The sequence below is a fragment of the Colossoma macropomum genome, unplaced genomic scaffold (assembly GCF_904425465.1).
Source record: "Colossoma macropomum unplaced genomic scaffold, Colossoma_macropomum, whole genome shotgun sequence".
Taxonomy (NCBI): domain Eukaryota; kingdom Metazoa; phylum Chordata; class Actinopteri; order Characiformes; family Serrasalmidae; genus Colossoma; species Colossoma macropomum.
Window position 1 is genome coordinate 9424813 of NW_023494808.1, and position 20732 is coordinate 9445544.

At 40.7% G+C, this 20732-nt stretch overlaps 1 protein-coding gene across 3 annotated transcripts in view; it reads right to left on the reverse strand.

Moving 5' to 3' along the window:
* Positions 1–8953: 8953 nt before the first annotated feature.
* The window catches only part of LOC118798064 (somatostatin receptor type 5), a 40722-nt gene continuing 28943 nt past the window's right edge, over positions 8954–20732 (reverse strand). For all 3 annotated transcript variants that reach the window (XM_036557387.1, XM_036557386.1, XM_036557385.1), the window contains one exon: positions 8954–11882. In XM_036557387.1, coding sequence (XP_036413280.1) covers positions 11799–11882 — 84 coding nt within the window. In that variant the 3' untranslated portion in view covers positions 8954–11798. The remainder of the gene's footprint in view (positions 11883–20732) is intronic.

The following is a 20732-nucleotide window of genomic DNA, read 5'->3' on the forward strand; positions in this document are numbered from 1 at the left end:
CCCTTGTTATTGGTACGCTGATCTGATAGATTTGACTGAACAGAGCCAGAATGTCTGTCACTAGTTGTGCAAGTGTGCAGCTGCTTTCCACCGCACTTTAATAGAAAACAGTCCTGATGCAGCCATCCTTACAGCATGACTACAAACTCCACACACATTTCCCCTAGTTTTCACTTCTCAGTGCAGTCGAAACAGATTTGTCTGTTGTGTAAGAAGGCATTCAGCTGCTGGCTGATGTGCTTAGTATCCATTTTGTTAGCCTATTTAAATGAATACTCTTGACCTGAATTTAATTGGGGCATATTGGCTAATAACGCAGTCCAGGTTAGTTATTTAGCAGGTTAGTCGAACTGTCATATGCACAATGAGCCGAGCTAATTTCATGCCATGCCCTCTAAATACAGCATCATTCAAGGCCAGTGGATCTTTATAAAAGAACCTGCATGTATGTATTCACACATAATGAAGTGTAGGCCATTTGGGTCAAAATGTGCTCAGAATTTTGGCCGCATTTTTAAAGAAGAGAGAATTTTGCTCGGACTGCAGAACTCTCCAATAAGGGAGGTGAGAATTTCTCTGAATTTTGCAAAATGTTTAATTTTTCACAATAACAATGACTAAATATTGGCCACCCCTACAAACAAGCTGAGCAGCATTGTTTGTCTGTCCTATTCTCTGTCCTGCTCTCTCGCTCGTTTCTGTCAGGTCTGTGTTTGTGTCTGTGGTGAGTGGGAGGATGTTTAGGAATCCAGGGTTTATTAGCTAAATCCTGTCTTTGCCCTTTTGAGTAATCACAGACACGCTGCCCCGTCTGTCTGAGCCTGTTTCAGAGCCTGGGTGATTGTGTGGTCAGTTGAAGCTGTATTAGCCCTCCTGCTGCTTGATCTGGGCGTTTGTATCGGACTTACCGTGACACAGCGTGATGCGGCAGCTACACTGAGATAAACTCCAGCCGACGCTGATCTCAGAGCAGCGTGTTAGCGCAGGTAAGCTCAGGTTCTGATGAGACAACTGATCCCGGATCAGTGGAAAAGGGCAACAAGGCCACCTGGGGCTCCGTGAAAGGCCGCACAGTCAGAGGTCCCGCTCAGGGGTCCTGTTGTAAGGCTGCCCTGGCTATCACCCGAGCCTCACTGTCACAGCCGGCGGAGTTAAAGCAATAATAGTTCAGCCTAAAGTCAAATTTGCCCAGTTTCCCCCACTTTAGCAGGAATGATCATTCAAGACAGGTTTAATAGTTTTGTGTTGGAGCTACAAAGATAATGTAGCTAACAATTAATGAAATCATATGTAGCATGTCAGCAATTAGCACGTCTTAAAATTTCTACTAAACTGACTTCAAGATAGCTGCCACTGTTTTTAGCAATGCTAATGTATCTTAGTCCACGTTTATAGATAACGGCACATAAATCAAGTCTATTTGAGATGATTTAGCCATGCATTTAGCATTTATTTAGGTAGGTAATTGCCAGGTGAGTCATTCCATGAGATCGGTGCCAAATGGACATGCTTGGACGTCGATGCCAAATGGACAGTTTTTTTTCCCACTTTAAAAAGCATTTCTGGGCCAAATAACGCTGAAGAGTGCCACACCATAACATGGACGTTGTGACGGAGGAGAATGTAATGGGGTGGCATACTTCAGGCTAAACTGGCCACCATGCTCTTTCTAATCATGGTTAAACCTTCTAACGCAGTGGCAGCGGCCCCCCTAGTGGGCCATGGTGGTACTGCTAGGGGGCCATTGGCCACCAGTTTTTTTAACTAAAAACTTGTTACAATATGGACAATTAGCCAGATGTAATATTAAATATGACAACTATCGTTGATTATTTGCAAAATTAAAACACCACATTTATTTAGAGCTCATTGATCGTTTTGGTGAAATGACAGTTAGTTGTGTTTACACTTTCAGCACAAGTCAATGAAAAACATTTCACTTTTCAATCGTATGGAACTCATCCATCATGGATAAATGGTTAAAAGGGTCTTTTAAGAGGATCTCGAGGAAAGATCTCGAGGCTGAACCATCTACAAGTGAAACGGCCACTGTATCTCAGACTGAGAAAACCAAGTATAAACCGCAGCGAAGACAATGCAGTAGTGAGTAGCATGAGCTGAGCTGAACTGTTAGCTACTGTTGACTCTTCAGCCTGAGCACTCAGTAGCTGCCAAACAAGATCAGTTCATTTAATGAGTCAGAAAAATGAACATATCTGTAATATCCTATGAAGCTTATGTGTGAGCTGCGCATTGAAAAAGGTTGGAAACTCCTGTTCTACCATCAGTTTTCAGCAGTAAATGTGTTTAAAAACACAAAAAAACCTTTTCTTCATATATTCTGTTTGACTAGGTGACACATGATGGTTGACAAACCATCTTTTTTTCTGTTGAGCAAAAGCAAAGCTTACCAGCTTCTGAACGCAGCTCTTCTGAAGGCTTATATGATGTCACTCACTCTTCATCCTGTCAGATAATATGACAGGACATTCTTCACAGGGCTAAGTGAGTTGGTGTGATGAGGACAGAGTATTGTAGTGTTAATGTGGAAATAGATTTACATTTGGCTTTGCAAAGGCTTGATGTTAACCAGTTAAATGGTCAGCGGCGCCACATATCCCTCCGGCTCCGACTCACACATGGACTCTACTTCCCAGAATCCCGTGGGAGATCATGTGACTGGCTGGTTCTGTCACGTTACAGACGGGCTTTATTTCAGGAGTTTATTACACACTTCTATAGCTTAAGAATAGCTCAGCCAGTGTGCATTGAAGTCTCTGTAGTTACTGAATAATAGGCCTTAGTATGTAATAAGCCTGAGATTTTAATGGGTTAAAAAATCTTTTTGTTTAAAAATATTTGATGTGAAACTTGAGTCTATATGGACACATCATTCCAAAATTAAATCTATGTAAATTTGACTTTTGGCCAAACTATCGCCTTAAAACACTGCCTGAAACAGAGCAGACAAGAGATGAGTGAAATGAAGTCATATGAAAAATACTAAAGATCATTTATTATTATTATTATTATTAATATTATTATTAACATACTGTAAATATATGTAGTACTACACCAGTACTGTATGTTGTTGTGCCAGTAAAGCTATTTTGGGGGGGGTTAAATTTGAGAAGTGGGCTGGGGGGGGTGAAGCAGAGCTGAGAGGAAATGGTGTGATGGAGTGATAAAGTGGAAAGGTGAAGCAGAGAGGATAGAGTGAATGAAGGAGGATAAGAGAGAGCCCAGAGGGCGGTCAATAATTCAATCACAACGCTGCAGCAGAGGAATTGAACATGACAGCAGATATTTAGTACAAATAGAGAGAGAGAGAGAGAGAGAGAGAGAGAGAGAGACTGTGTATGTGTACTGCCTGTTTGTTCAGATATGTATATTTATATTTTTTTAATAACAGATAATGAAACAGTTTCTTTTAGAACCGTACATCAAGAACCATTCCGGTAACCTATATACATTCCATTCTATCTCTGACTTTCACATAGTACTGAGTATCTGTATCTAGAACACACTTATTGCTAAGAGAAGTGGTTTTGATGTGCTTAGGTGCCTAAAACTTGCAAAGTAATCTAATAAAGTGGTGAGTATCTTCACTCGTTGGTCATTTTATCAGCTCCACTGACCATATAGGAGCACTTTGTAGTTCTACAGTTACAGACTGTAGTCCATCTGTTTCTCTGCATACTTTGTTAGCCCCTCAGTGTCACTGCTGGACTGAGAATAGTCCACCAACCAAAAAATATCCAGCCAACAGCGTCCTGTGGGCAGCGTCCTGTGACCATTGATGAAGGACTAGAGGATGACCAACACAAACTGTGCAGCAGCAGATGAGCTATCGTCTCTGACTTTACATCTACAAGGTGGACTGACAAGGTAGGAGTGTCTAATAGAGTGGACAGTGAGTGGACACTGTTTAAAAACTCCAGCAGCACTGCTGGGTCTGATCCACTCGTACCAGCGCAACACACACTAACACACCACCACCACGTCAGTGTTACTGCAGTGCTGAGAATGATCCACCACCCAAATAGTACCTGCTCTGTGAGGGTCCATGGGGGTCCTGACCACTGAAGAACAGGGTAAAAGGGGGCTAACAAAGTATGCAGAGAAACAGATGGACTACAGTCTGTAACTGTAGAACTACAAAGTGCACCTATACAGTAAGTGGAGCTGATAAAATGGACAATGAGTGTAGAAACAAGGAGGTGGTCACAATGTTAAGCTACATCATTCAATAAAGTCTAAATGTGAAGTGGAGAAGAGACCAAGGACAGACGGCAGAGCAGTGTGATACATTTTATTTAGACCAAAAATATATTTACATACCAAATACGCTTCATTATGGGAACGTATCCAATGAGACGTTGTTAGGTACATGATTTGCTGATGTACAGTGTGCAATACAGGCACATAATAAGCAGATATAAAACCTCTCAGTCCTTTTTTGCCTACAGGGCCACCAAACTGTTCCAAATGGTATCAGTTCACCCACATTGGAAGATATAAAGCATAAATCAATATACACTTGGCTGTACTTTATGGGTTATTAATGTGTGTTGTACTGTACCTCTCCTGTAACTACCATGTTAGTGTGTTTATTAGGGTTTTTGTACATTTTTGGTTCACCGTCAGTAAGAGAGGAGCGCTACGAGAGTTCGGTACTGATCATTCCTTTCATTCCACCCATATTTTTATGCATTCATTCCACCCATATAAGTAAGAACACAGGTAAGGTGCCTGAAGCTTGTGTTCCACCTGACGATCTGGAATCCTGTCTTACCAGCCCGTCTCCTAACATGGTAGCATTACCAGGCCAATAGGAATCACACAGTCTTTCTCCACCGAGGTTAAAGGACCTCTCTGAAGAACAAAAGAGTTATAGAGCCGTCCAGAACAGGACAGGAACAAAATGTTTACTGAGCGCGTTCATGTTTTGCTTTCCCACCACCCTGTAAGAAATGTGACGTTTATATAAATTGGGTTTGAGCCAGAAAGTGTGGATGAGAGGCAGGAGAACGCTGCTGGAGTCTTCAGTACACTCTTAATAAAGATGGCTCTTGTAGGGTTCTTTAGTAAAGGGAATGGTTCCATTTAAAACCATGAACACTCAAGGAACCCTTTGCACACTTAAATGATTCTTTGCGAGGTGAAATGATGCCTCAGACTGTTGTATATGGCTCTATAGCACTAAAAGGTGCTCTATAGAACCACATGCAACACATTTGCTATTAATCTAAAAAAAACATTTCACCATGCAAAGAACCACTTGAGCATGCAAACAGTTCTTTGAGTGTTCAGGGTTCTAAACAGAACCAATTTTTCGGCCAAAGAACCCGGAAGAACCAATTTTTTTAAGAGTGTAGATTTTGTGAAAAGCTTTGTTAGCTTGCTTTAGCAAGGAGTGGAATTAATTAGACAATTCTAACTACTTAATTATCTAGCTAGCAGGCTGGCCAGCCAGTAAGGGAAGTAACTTTGCTAACACTTCTTTGCTAGCAGGTCAACTAGTTATGGTATCTTTGGTTACACCTCTCTGCTACGACTAGTAGTTGATGGTCAATATTCCGACTTCCAAGTAGAAAAAATCCATTTCATTGTCCGTCCAAGTCGCAATTCCCACTCTCAAGAGCTCTGATTTCTTTGAGGTGCAATACTGATGTTACTTAACGTGGCGTTACGCACTGAACAACTGAACAGCTGGAAGATTAAGTGCATGTTTTTGATCAAACTGTTTGCTTTCATGTAAAATATTAATTGCAACTAAATGCTGAATTGCCCTAATCTACATCCACTTTTAAGAACTTTTAAGAACTAAACGACTCTTTATTTCCAGTATAAAACCTTTAAAGAGCTTTTTAGACGCACACCAAGCAGCCAAACAAGTGTAAGCTTATAATGTGAGGTGGAAAATAGGTGGTTGCACTTTTTAAATGAATGCAGCACTAACAAAACAAGTCTTCAGTTCCAGTCTATAAGCTGTAAGGAGCTTTTTAGACACACTCAGCAGTCAATATGCGATTATTTTAATGCTCTGAGATGGAAAGAAGTGGGTTCCAAGTTGGAAAATTCTGCGTTCCCCATTGTCATAAATGCAGGTTAAGTACTTTGCTTACACCTCTTTGCTGGCAAGCTAGGCAATAAATTAGGTACTTTGCTTGCTCTTTCTTGAGCAGCCAAGTTTCCACTGCTTTTGGCATGGTCTAATTATTCATTTTACTCCCGTGCTTTTTTTTTAAATGTCATAATTTACAATGCTTGCTCCTTTGCTAAAGTGGTTTGTTTGGTAGGAGCGGGTAGGATTTATGACCTAGGAACCAAAAAGCTGTCTGGGTTCCTCAGTCAAACACGAGTAAAAAGCTGTGGCCTAATGATGGCCTATATTATGGTTTCACTTCTTAGTTTGTGTACAACAACAACTTAATTCCAGTCTTCTGTCTGGTTGTGAAATATTAGACACAACACAAGCCAACGCAGTGCATGTGTATGTGTGGTAACGTTTAAACATCAACTGTGCAATACACTCTATAGCGTCAACAAAGAGCATAACAGGCCTACATACACAAAATAATCAAACGCTTTGGCAGCCACACAATGAAAAGTCTCGTCACAAAAGCCTTGGTGGAGGTTTTGAAAAGTTTTCATAAAGTTAGAAAAGAAAAAGAGTTTCTTTCTCCTTTCTGTGACAACAACAACAACCCCAAAAAAAATACCAAAACAAACATTGTACAAGAAAACGTCAACATCAGCAAACTTTAGGAAGGCGATGATGGCGGCATATGCAATGACATCACTGCAGGCTTTTGTTGTCGTAGCAACAAAGGAATGTTTTCAGGCAACAGCAATGTAGAATGAAATATTCTAGAGTTGTGAAATATTGTGAAATAGTCCTGAAGGGGAAAGTTCAGGTCAGGGGTTGATCCACAAATCCATGAACACACAGGCGCACTTAGCTCTACAGGGCGTCTATCAGCAAACACAGACTGAGCCGGGGGAAGGAGAGGAGAAGAGAAAAGACGAAGGTAAACAAAGGAGTAAGACAAACTGGAGACGTCAGGCTGTGTCTCGAAATCGTGTTGCAACACTGTAAATCTTCCCTGTGGCATGAGAAAGGCACTTTACTGTGGAAGCCCATTCCCACCCAGCAGAGGAGAGAAAAAATCGCCTATGGTTTTTTCTTCTCCTTCACAAAAAAATGACTTTTTCTCAAAATAAACTTTATCTTTTGATATTTTCTCAAAATAACCTTGATATCTCAGAATAGTGACTTATTTTCTCAAAATATCGACTTAATAACTCAAAAATAATGACTTATTTTCTCAGAATATTTACTTGATATCTCAGAATAATGACTTCTCAAAATATCGACTTAACATCTTAAAAATGACTTACTTTCTCAAAATGTTTACTTAATAGCTCAAATAAATGACTTATTTTCTCAAAATATTTACTTGATATCTCAGAATAATGACTTATTTTCTCAAAATATCAACTTAATGTCTTAAAAATTACTTATTTTCACAAAATGTTGACTTAATAGCTCAAACAAATGACTTATTTTCTCAAAATGTTGACTTAATATATCAAAAATTATGACTTATTTTCATAAGATTGATTAATATCACAAAACCAATGACTTATTTTTTCAAAATATTGACTTAATATTTCAAAAATGACATTTTCTCAAAATATTGACTTAATACCTCAAAATAATGACTTATTTTCTCAAAATATTGACTTTATATTTTAATATAATGAGTTATTATGTTGACTACAATATTTACTTAATATCTTAAAAATGACATAAAATCATTTATTTTTTTGAGATTTTGAGTTACTACATTTAACAAATAAACATAATTATTTTGAGACAATGTCATTATTATGATATACCAAGTCATTATTTTGACATAGTGATTATTTGATATTTTTTCCTGTATCTGCTGATAATGAGCTTCCACACTTCACTACTCTTAGGCATAATGTCGGAAAAGTGTTTTACTTCAATCATTTCTGCTTTTTTCTCTTACTCTTAAAAATATATGTGCCACAAAGGGCTCTTTGATCCATGACATAGAAGAACCACTTTTGGTTCCCTAAAGAACAGTTTTGAAAAAAAGGGAGTGTGAAAATGAACCTTTTAAAAGTTCCTTTCCAATTAAAGTGTTCTTCCTAGAACTTTTTAGCATTATGGGGAGGTTCTTTAAACTTGAAAACATCTCATTTACAACAGCGGTTCTCCAAAGATCCATCCATTGACGCACTCTTTGGGGAACCAAAAGTGGTTCTTTGGTATCACACACACAAAAGACCCTTCATTTTCACCAGTGCAGGTAAGTCTCCTGACAAAACAAACTGACAAGAGCTTCCGGGATGAACAGATAATTACAGAAGCACACAGAACACGACATCCACACATCATGGGTAACTGCTACTGAGCTCTGAAAGCTCTTAGAACCTCAGAACTGTCTCTTTTAAAGCAACAGTTGGGTCAAAAATCATCTTTACACAGTTTGCCCCCCTTATTAACACAAATGTAGCTGATCAGCCAAGACTTGTTTAGTGTCTGAAGTTTGCTTCTTTAGTTTTACAGTGGAGCTATGAGGCTAATGTGGCTAACAGTACAAACCACATTCAGAAGTTCAGACACAAGAAACCCTTAAGATTTCTTAACAACTCAGCACACTTAAGTAACCTGTCTGCCTTAAAATTGAGTTCATTGGATTTCTAATAGTATTCTAATAGAATTTTGTCAGTTTTGACCTCAAGTGGGAAAAAACATGGACGCCCCCATGAAATTGAGTATTGTTAGCATCAAGCTAGCCAGCTTATGCTAGTGATATGAGTGATAACTTTAACGTTCATGATGTAGTTACCTTCTAAAACCATACAGTAAGTGTTATAGATTTACTACTGTATCTCTATGTTGACTAAGCTGAAGTTAATACTACTAAAATCTCATTTAAAAGTAGAGAAGCGCTGCTTTATCATTGTTGACGGTGTGAGCAGCCATGCTAATCCGACTTCATATGCTGAATGAGGAATTCCCAGTTGTCAGTGTTTTCTTTGGCTTTTTTAAGGTATAGATTAAAAATTTTGAGTTACAAGCTTAACTCAAAAGTTCAAGGCAGCCAAGTTAACCTTCTTTTTCAGTTAAACAGTAACGTTTCCAGTGTTTCTGGTGGCTAAGCTACCCTTATCTTGTTAGCTGCATTAGTTTCACCACCACAGAACTAAAAAAGCAAATGTCAGACACCAAACATGTCTTGGCTAATTGACTACACTTGGAATGAGGGGGGGACTATATAAATTAGATTTTGACTATCCACTGTAGGGCAGGGCAAGAAACAGCAGCCAGCAGCTAACAGTGCTGCTAGATAAAGTTTGGTGCTTTAAACCACAGGCAAAACAGAGAGAGGTGCGCAGTCTGTAGAAACACCTTCAATAAAGTGGGGTCACCCGAAGGTTCGTGGGGTATTGAGCACTGGTTGCAGAGCATCGGTCGATAGCAGTAGAAGATGTTTGGAGGTTGAGTCCCGTATGAGTCGGCTGGGTGGATTCTCGCTGCTTTAATACAGCTGGGCTGTGCTGCAGTCACTGAGGCAGTGTGTGATAAGCTAATGAGTCTGTCAGAGATTGGCATCTGTATTTGATTCAGCACAGCAGCCTGCATTTCTGATCAACACGGCGGTGACTCATGCTGTATACCTCCCAGACTCCTCGTCAAAACTTTAGTGAATATTTAAATCATGCAGCTAGCAGTTCTGCATTAGCCACATTTAACTCCTGCAGTGCTAGTACAGCATTCTTTCTCGCTCTCTTTCTCACAATCCATCCATCCCTTCTTTTTTTGCTTAAAGGCCCAGTCATACTAGTACTGGCCAGTGAACTTTTCAGCGAGACAGTGAAAGTTACACTCATTTCAATGGGATTCATTGCAGTGAGTTATTCCGTCTTGCAGACTTCCAGGGCGACTAAATTTCGTTTTCCCGTTCGTGGTCAACGTCCTCAACCAATAGTGCTGTGGTTGTGTTGACCTCAGAAGGGCTGGGGCTGCGTAGCACTGAATCTCCAAAATGGAGGAGGTGCTAACTTTGGATTTGTTTAAGCACAAACCTTTGACCATTTCTTCCTCTCTGGCTATAAATAAACACATGAAAGAGAGCCTGTATACACGGTCAGTTGTGAGTCTTTGTTATTTTCTTTATTTCCGTGATTTTACTGTTTGTGGTTTTGAGGATACATTACAGCAAAGGCCAAAGCTCGTTCCGTACCTCGAGCCCTTTGAGCTTCAAGTACAGCTCGGCCATCCTTCAAGACACATGGAAGACAAGCCTCAAGACTCTCTGTCCTGGCACCCAGGTGGTGGAATAAACTTTAACTGGCTGTACCGAATGGTTTTCACAGTCTTCAAACGCAAAAATGAATGGATAACAGCTGTGTTAGCTTCTTGGCTAATGCACACAAGTCACCACACTGTCACCAACAACCAAGTTATCTGATATAATTGTGTTTGCTTTTATGTTTTTACTGTGTTTGGTAGGTGAGTAGTTAGCAGTGTGCGGCACTATACTCGTATGAGTATATAATTATCTGATATAATTATGTTTAATTGTGTGCCATTGCTGTAAGCTAGCTTGCTAACTGCACCAACCTGGAGAACTATTTTATCACACATGCTTTGGTCACTTTTAAAGCCGCAGCTACACACTAGATATTTGCAGTTTGTGTTGCCTTCCAACTCTGGTGTGACCGAGGCCTGAAAGGTTTTGGTGCCATTAGCAGGCTTGCCAGCTTGCCTACCATCAACAATAACAACACAAGCACGAACATAATTTTAATAAATAATTATACACTAACAAGAGTATAAAGCTGCACTCTGATCTGTTGAAAAACAATATGTAAATGATGTGATTGGCCACAGTGAGGTGACTTGTGTGCAGCTGCAGTTAGCCAGAGAGCTAACAGAGGCATTTGCAAGCTGGCTAACTTGCCTATCATAAAGAGTAAAAGCACAAAAGTAAAGATAATTATCTAGTCTCTCAATCAACCGCATCTTATGCTGTCTCTCTTTCATGTGTTTATTTAAAGCCAATGTGTTAAAATGTTAAAAATAGCCACTAGTTAGCATCTCCAGTTTGGAGGTCCGGTGCTGCTAAATGAAGGGATGCCCCTTCAGAGGTCCTCTTGCAGCCAAAGCAGTAGTGCTATTGGTCGAAGACACAAATTCGCTTGTCAAAGTTCACCAAAGTTGAGCTTGACCAGAAGTTTCCCACTAAACTTACTCAAAAACATTAACTGCAGCGAATTCCATTGAAATGAATGCCATTCTGCTTGCAAATGCTAGAGTAACTGGACCAATCAATCAAGACGAAGCATCCAAACATCCTTGCTTTTACTCCCATTGGCTGTAGCATGATGCTAGCTTGGCAACAGATGGCACCTGTGAGTGTGAGTGGGCGGAGTCACTGGGGTCACAGGGAGCGGAGTCTTCCGATTGGTAGTGTATGAAGTCAGAGGTCGTGGCTGGAGCTCTCCATGGCAACGGATGGCACTTGGTGAAGGCTGAGCTCTGCTGTGCGAGAGGGTGGGGTCATCGGGCTCGCAGGGGGCGGAGTCAGGGTATGAGGCCACACCTTTGACAGCAAGCAAGCAACAGACAGACAAATAGACGGAGAGATAGACAGAAAGAGAGAGAGAGAGAGAGAGAGAGAGAGAGATAGAGAGAGAGAGACACCAACGACAGACAGAAAGAGAAGAGAAAAGAAAGAGAGAGAGTGCAGGGTTTAAAGCGAGGACTGGCCAATGACTTTGGGCATTGCAGGCTGGGGCTCCTGCGTCGTGCCCGAGCAAGGCTCCAACTGCATTTCCTGCAGAAACAGACACAGAACAGGACACAATCCGATACGCTGTTTGCTTTGCACAGAGGCTAACAGTAGCAATGTTACCATCCATTTTTCGTGCAAATTTCAAGCAATAACATGAAAATACATTTAAAACTGTTTGTTACACTTCCCGCCCAGCAGCTTGTTTCTAAACAGACTTCTAAACAGAGTCTAAAATGCTTTAGGAAATGGCATCATTTCCTGTAAAAGACTGTCCTATAAGTTCTGGGTTACTGATAAAGAGCTGTGTTTTGCATGTTTCCATCTCTAATTTCATGCATTGCAACTTGTGTACCTTTGGCTTCCCAGATTTCCTTATAACCTACTGACAAGAACATTCTGTTCATCTTATCGTACTTTTATTATTATTTATTTTTTCATCTGGACCATTACAGGGATGAACTCGTTTCTTTGCCATATGGGGCTGTTTAAGCACTTTCCATTTCATCCAGTCTTTTCCACACATCCCTCTCTTTAAGGCCGTGGTCACACCGAATGCCGCTCAACTATGGAGCACCGATACAGCCTGGGTTAAATCCCCGGTCTTATCACTTTTTTGGGGGGCAGTCGTGGGCTGGAGGTTAGGGAACCAGCCTTGTGATGCCTTGTGTGTTGCCGGTTTGATCCCCTGAGCTGACAGTATGTGACCAAAGTGCCCTTGATCAAGGCACCTAACCCCCAACTGCTCCCCGGGCGCTGTGGATAGGGCTGCTCACCACCCCGGACAAGAGTGCTCACTGCCCCCTAGTGTGTGTGTGTTCACTAGTGTCTATGTGGGTGTTTCACTGCACAGATGGGTTAAATGCAGAGGTGAATTTCCCCATTGTGGACCTAATAAAGGGTAACGGTATCACTTGTCAGGCCCACTGCAGAAGTTTCACCTCCTCGCCCACAGAGGTCACTGTCTCCAGAATTCTAGCGGATTTATGTCACCTGATCTTCTTTAGCAGCCATTTTGTATATAAGCACATGGTCTAGGCCTTGTTCTTTGCAAAGTCTTGTTCTCGCCATGCTTGCCTGTTCAAGAAGGAGTAAACTACATTAAATCTGCACTTGACTCCAAGTCCTTGTTGTGAGTCCCTTCGTGACAGCACTAAATATTGCTTTGCGTTGAGTTAATCTAGACGAACTTTAACCCTGTGAATTTGCAAATCTCGGAAGTCACAGTCAATAGAAAACAAGAGGGCAAACTGTGCCGTCTTCTGTCAACTCCTTGAGACCACCGGTGGTTCCAAAACGCGCTTCGTCATATTCTTCATAACTTTCATGTTTCATAAGCTACATTCAGAAGGTGGGGGTCGTATGAGAGCTGTAACTGTCTTCTTTCCGGTCAAATAGATGGGTGATGTAATTTTAAACACTTATAATAAAAGAAGCTGAAATTTTTTGTTCTACTGAAAGTCGACCCATTTTTCCACAAATGTGGGCTATTAACTATAAACCGATGGCGTCTCTTCAGTGATCTGCTCTGTAAAATTTATTTTTATAAAATAATACAAAGAGCGTCTGAGATTTTTGGCTTTCAGCAGTAAATTGTAAGCATATAGCAATACGTGTGATCATAAAACACATGTTCTGTTAATCTGAGGGGAGCTTTTTAAAAACAAATAAATAAAATAAAAATTTGCATTTGTTTCATGCAGTTACTGAATAATTTGCCTTACGATTCGGTCATGTAAATTCAGACGGACAAACCAAAACATACCCTGGAGAATAAGAGGTTAAGAATTCTAAACAGAGAAATGGTCCTCAGTCAATATAAAGTCACCTGCCCCTAAAAAAACAAAATAGTCTAACATTAACTGTTTACTGAACTATACATTCCCTTAGGACTGGGAAATATAACAATGTATAACGTTAACATGATCAATTATGTAACAATACAATACAATATGCTTTTCTAAATCGCCAATTCCTAACAAACACTGACTGACCAACAGCACGTTTCATTATAAAGAGAGCAAAATCTGTCCTGTTTAACTGGATTTAGTGCAACACAGTGAGCCAAATATCTAATAAAAATTTATTTATTATTTATTTATTATTTATTTATTATTTATTATTTAATTATTTATTAAATTTTATTCACAGTTTTTGATAGTAATTTTTAAAATGTAGCACTATTGCTTCTTTTTTCTCTGTTCCAACTGTTTAGATGTCACAAAAAATAAATATTGTGACATTTAAGCTGCGTTCCAAAGCCTAGGCTGCAGCTGAGGTAGGTCGGGTCCCAGGAAGGACTGTCCTATGAAGACTCCTCCTCACACAAATGGAACGGTCCTAACGAGGCTGCGTGGTGACCAAAGTGGCGCGAAACTTGTGAGGGAACTGGTGAGAGAAAATGAAGCCCGTTGCATTGTGTTTGTTGCTTTTTTCATTTCTTCACGGAAATGGAGGAGATGTTCTTATGTAGTACGATAAACTCCACATACACAAACACTTCTAAATAAAATATCATATATGGACGAACGCTTAATCATTTTACACTTTATAAGGTAACGAAGACGAATTCGAGGACGTGAACAACTTACATTTTAAAACAAGCTCTGCTCCAACGGCTTTGTTTTCCACCATTTCTGTGGTGCTGTTTGTTTGTGCACAGAGAACTGTGGGTAAACGAAGGCTGGGAAGGATACATCTGATGCGTCCTTGAAATCTGCATTTCTAGGCTGTACACGAATGGTCCTTCACCTTGGGATGGCCTGCTATGACATAGCAGCTGAGAACTGCAGCCTAGGCTTTGGAACGCAGCTATCGTGTACCGTGAAAAGTTCGCCAAGTATCACAATATTATATTGTTGACATATCGGTCACCTTTACATTCTCTTTAAAACAACCTAAAATCTGTTCCGCATTCTCCACAATTTTGCTCCACAACCGCAAACAAAACAGCGAGTCGGCAGTCTGTGACCACGGCTTAAGAGAGGAAAAGTGAAAGCGTTCCTAGCAGCTCAATTATAAACTAAATAAGCAAAATTTGGACACCAAACATGTCTTAACTGATTGATTGCAGTTGGACTAAGAGAACAACCATGTAAATTAGATTTTTTTGCCAAACTATTCCTTTAAGTAATCTCTGATAGACTTGAATATGTGGTTTATAGAATATGTGGCTTCTGATGCTGTATGGCATCCTCGCATCTATAAACATGGGCAAAAATCAGGCTACTGCTCTTTCTAGCTATGTGATGTGGGCTACCTTTGTGCAATGAGAGGAAAAACTGTGCCAGTTTGATTTTCCAGCAAACTATTGCTGTAAGGCATTTAAAATGTAACATAAAAGGGTGTGTGTGTGTGTGCATGTTTACCAATTTTGTAAAAATTAATCATTACAGTGGAGTTGATTGCGCACTTTAGTAATTAAACAATCTGTACAACTCAGCATGACGAGCCTGTACGCTTATCAGGCCTGCAGCAGAGCAGCGTGACAAGAATAACTCCATTAATGATAATGAGAACAGCTCAGTCTTCATTTTTATTAGTGGCCAAGCTGTGTCTTACACTCATCTCACACACACAAAAGCAAGAAAATGAGATTTCTTACTTATGAAACTGGGCCATAATATGTAGGCTTTGCACGAATCTGACAGCACTGAAATTCAAATGAGTCTGGCTACAAGCACTGAAACTGACTATAAAGAAGAGGAGATCAATGAAGACATTAGAACCACAGCACTCAGGCCTCGTACAGCACTAATAAGGCCACATTTGAAAACTAGGCATGTAGAGGGCTGCACCTTCTTTGAGAGGCCGAAAGCAAGAGCAGACTGGATCTTTATGGGTCGGAAGTTCAACACCGCATCACGCATCTCACTACATGGACAGACTGAAGAAACTGTGCTTCTTTTTAAAGGAGAGAAAGTCCACCAGGTTTGATTTCTCCTACTGAGCCCATGTGAATATTACCAACAGGTGCCTAAAACACCACAAATAGCAAATAATCTATAATAGGAATGTATTCAATCGGATTGGAGAAAATCTTTGAATGTAAACACAGCCATATTAAAATATTACATGTTTCTATTGTAGCATTTAAAAGTAGAGCTAGAAAACTAAAACTATCTTGCATGAATAGAATTAAAGTATTAGATGTGTAGACTGTATGCATCATCCTCACAAATACAAATACAGGATCAGATCTGCTTCTTTCATTTAAGATGGAGGGGGGCCCAGTCAACAGAAGGTCCAAGCATGGCTTCGTGCAGGGATGATGGGGATGACTGTATCAGCTAAGATTAGAATTTTTGCTCCAAACAAGCAACGAGCAGTCGGCCAGTCTGTCATTCGTGTTTTGGCAGATCTGTGTTGCAACTGTATGAGGTCAATAATGTGAGTCAGGTAGGTGCTGTGTGTGAACGCTGCTGCTACACCTGCACTAAAATGTCAGAGCATAATTATACATGACCGACTGAGCTTGTTCACACTTTGCATTAACATGAGTTTCACGTCTGGCTCCTACCTGGATAAACACTGGATGGATTTCATTTAACTCTTTTCACTAAAGTGCGATCCAAGTGTAGATCCTCACATAAAAATATGTTGTTTATGTTCTACTTTAGTTTAATTTTCCCCTGTTAATGATACCAGTCAACAGGCTTGGCGTGGACAAGCCCAGAGCGTAAGAGGCCTCTTGCTTTGGGGTTAACTCCAGCATTTTGTATCCTTCATCTTTCGAGTCTTTAGAGAACACATTCGGCTTACATTTGTGTTAAATGTGGTCAGCATTCATCACTGGCCACCTCTGAACATGGTTTGAGTGATCTGATCACAGTCTGATCACAAAGCGTACTGATCCAACTGCAAAAAACATATGCTGATGCAAGCCGTAGCACTTTATTCGATTGTTATTTAATTGGGTTGATTTAGCCCACACAGTGTCAGCTTCAGGTTTTGATCAAAATCAGCCAAAAGAGTTGTCAATTGTCCAATGTTTCAATAAGAAATTCAGAATCGGTCATGAAAGTTCATGATCGGTGCATCTTTTGGCCTCCCATCCACACTGAAAAGGCACTTTTGTACACAGCATCTTCTTGGAAATGCTCTCCAGGGACGAACTTGCAAATGTCATTTTTGCATATTGTGGGAGGGGCAAACCAGAGGTTTTTGAAAATGCTAATGTCTATCGTCCTGTGATTGGCCACTAACATGGACCTCAGGTCCAACACATCCATAATGGAAAATGACTTCGTCAGAATCACAGTCTTTATAGACCTAAAGTTGTGTCGTCATTCTGTAGTGAGAGTCACAACCATATAAGGTCTCAGCCAGTTATCTCTATGAGAAAAACAAATGGTGTTTTCGCAAATCACTGAATGCGTTTACATGAACTCAATAATCAGATCATAATCTGATTTCTGCAGTTATCTGATTATTTAAATGGTCATGTAAACAGCACACTTAAATCAGTGTAAGGTCTAAAAATCCGATTAAGAAATCCGATAAAGAGATCTGAATTTTAGCTCAGTAATCAGATTTCTCAGTGCATGTGAACTCTTACTCTGATTTCTTTCGGATTTCTCAGTCTGAGCATGTGCAAAAACAGACAGCAGTACCAGAAACAAGCGAGCAGGGTTACAGCAAAATGACAGCAAAACACTTTTGGAGTGACGCTGAAACCAACTACACACTTGACAAAATGAAGGATTTAAATATTCTTCATTTTCTAGGTGATGTATGTTCATATTTTCTGGCAAAGTGGTGCGATGCCTTAAAAAAAGTTGCAGCATGAAGTTTCAGTTTTACATTATGTTTACATCACACCTTCTTCTGTGAGTTTATTGGCTGGTTGGAAAGTAGAAATCTGATTACTGTCTGACTCATGTAGACTCAGAGTTTCCCCATTATCTGATTACTCAAGTGCACCTAAACGCGTGCATCGGATTACTGATAAAATCTGATTTTCTGCAGTTATCGGGTTAGTAACTCTTAACTACCACATTTGATAAAGCTTGCTTGGGGTATTTTGGTGAGCTTGCCAGTCAGTTTAATGTTAGGGGGGCTTGCATTTAGAAATATTTGTATCTTGGCACCACGTAATTCAGAGGATCCAGTGTCGTTACGAAGAAAATGTCCGTACAGCACAATGTATCAGCTTTAAAACACCTTAGTTCACCACAGGCCATGATAGCAGCGCTTATTCATAGAAACACTATTCAGTTTTCTCATAGAGAAAACTAGCTTAGCCCCAGAGTGGCTAATACGGGCTTGACACGCCCTACAGAATGATGACACGACTTCCAAAGTCTGCTTGAGAGTCTGTCGACAATCTTAGCCCTGAGTGTTATGTCCAGCCATACTAGTCCAGGCTCCTATCTATTCACCGACAGACCTCTGAACCCAAACGTAATTCAGCTCAGTAATGGCTGAAGGCTGAGCGGCGAGCAGGGGCTTGCCGAGAAGCTGAACAGTGCTTGGAATCGATGTCTGTATGCGCACCTTCACTAAAAGCAATAGATTCACATTTTTAGGCACTGCAGGATGCAGCACGGCACAGCACGTCTCGCCTGCGGTGGTCCTAACCCTGATAAGGCTTCCTAAAATTAAATAAGGAAACAGACGCCAATACAACGACTGAATACTGAAGCATTCAAATGATTCAGGCCAGTCCTGAAAGATGAAATCTCTCAGCAGAGCTGAGCCTGGATAGATCAGGGTTTTACTGCATGAACAGTGAGTAACATTAACTGCTGCTCTAACACAGCAGCACATCAAGCTTTATCTACAGGTAACAGAGACAAGACAAGATTACTCAGCTCTGAAACTGCAGTTCATACTCACACCTCTCTCTCCATCTCTCTCTCTCTCCATCTCTCTCTCTCTCTCCGTCTCTCTCCCTCTCTCCGTCTTTCTCTCCCTCTCTCTCCATCTCTCTCTCTCTCTCCGTCTCTCTCCCTCTCTCCCTCTCTCTCCATCTCTCTCCCTCTCTCTCCATCTCTCTCTCTCTCCGTCTTTCTCTCCCTCTCCATCTCTCTCTCCGTCTTTCTCTCCCTCTCTCTCAAGTTCAATGTAGCGTTATTGGCATGACCATAAGATCCAGTATTGCCAAAGCATTTTAATAGTGACAACAATGACAATAACAACATTAACATATAACAATAATAATAATAATAATAATAATAATAATAATAAATCAAATAGTAACAATAATAACAACAACATTGTTGACTATATTTTTAAACTTTTTAAAATTAAAAATGCTATAATTTATTATAAATTTGGAAATGGGGAATGTGGGGTGGGGGTCAGTAGGGTGGGAATCAATAGGGTGGGGCTATGAAGAGGGTGGAGGTCAGGAGGGTGGGGGTAAGTGTTACCCACTGTCTCTCAGGCGGTGACATGTTGTTACATATTCAGCAGCGAGGGGGCTGTGAGCCCCTCCCCAAGGATTATTCGTAATTTTTTGATTTGTGTATCACAAATTCAGTTTGGGGTCAGCTTTCTGAATGTTTTACAGTGAAGTCCCTTTTTCTCCCTCTCTCCCTCTCTGTCTCGTTCCGTCTCTCTTTCTGTCTCTCTCCTTCCGTCTTTCTCTCTCTGTCAGTCTGCTGTCCTGTTTTAGTTGAGAGACTCAGTGTGGTGGGGATGAAGGTTGTGTAAACACTCCGTCAGTGAAGCAGGTGTGTGATTGTTTATCTGCTCTGGTGATTAATTTAATTATTCAGATCTTCAACAATTTTAACCTTTTAAACAGAAGTTTCTCTGAATAACAGCTAAATATGGAGCTTAAAATGCTGCTCTCTCTCTCTGCCTCTTTACCTCTCACTCTCTCTTTTCTCTCTCCCTCTCTTTTTCCTCTCTCTCACTCTTTTCTCTCTCTCTCTCTCACTCTTCTCTCTCTCCCTCTTACTACCTCTTTTCTCTCACTCCCTCTCTCTTTTCTCTTTCCCTCTCTCTTTCTTTTCTCTCTCCCTCTCTTTTCCCTCTCTTCCACTATCTCTTTTCCCCCTCTCCCACTGTCTCCTTTCCCTCTCTCTCTCACTATCTCTTTTCTCTCTCTCCCTCTTTTCCCCCTCCCACTATCTCTTTTCCCCTCTCCCTCTCTCTTTTCTCTCTTTCCCTCTCTGTCTCTCTGTCCACTTTGTCTCTCTGTCTCTCTCTGGCATTGTGGGTAGTGGGGAGGAGTGCCGGTGGTGAGAGTAGGAGGTAGCAGGTAGGAGGAGGATTCTGTGAGGTTCCCCCTTTTTCTTCTCCTTTTCTTTGCGAAGAAGATAAAGTTATTCTTTCTGATTATTGTGAGCACTGTTTGGACTGTTTTCATATTTCCCGCGCGGATTTTCGGTCAGCAGGAGCGCCGCCATGGCGAAAAATCCCCGCCTGACTCTCAGGCATGGCTGTAAATGTGTCCCAGACCCCTCTGTTACAGTAGAGGACTGCTTACTGGCTGTTAGTAGGGAGGCAGGGCCAGCTAATATAATATCTGCATCCAGAATGAATAAAGCTATAGTGATCTTCCTTAAAGAAACTGAAATGGTTGATAACTTAATCGAGAATGGTCTAAATATTAAGGACGAGTTTGTGCCAGTAATGCCTTTATCCAGCCCGTCAAAAAAGGTGGTGTTGTCCAATATTCCCCCCTTTATTCCAAACGAGCTTTTAGAGAGAATTTTAGAGCGTTATGGGAAACTAGTTGGGCCGATTAAAATGATTCCACTTGGCTGCAAAAGTCCGGAAATTAAACATGTTATGTCGTTTAGACGCCAAACGTTTATGATTCTGAATGCGCAGTACGACCCCCTAGACCTGTCCGTCAAACTGACGGTGGACGGCAAGAGCTACACTATTTTTATTAGCTCAGAAACCATGAAGTGTTTCGCGTGTGGCGAGCACGGTCACATT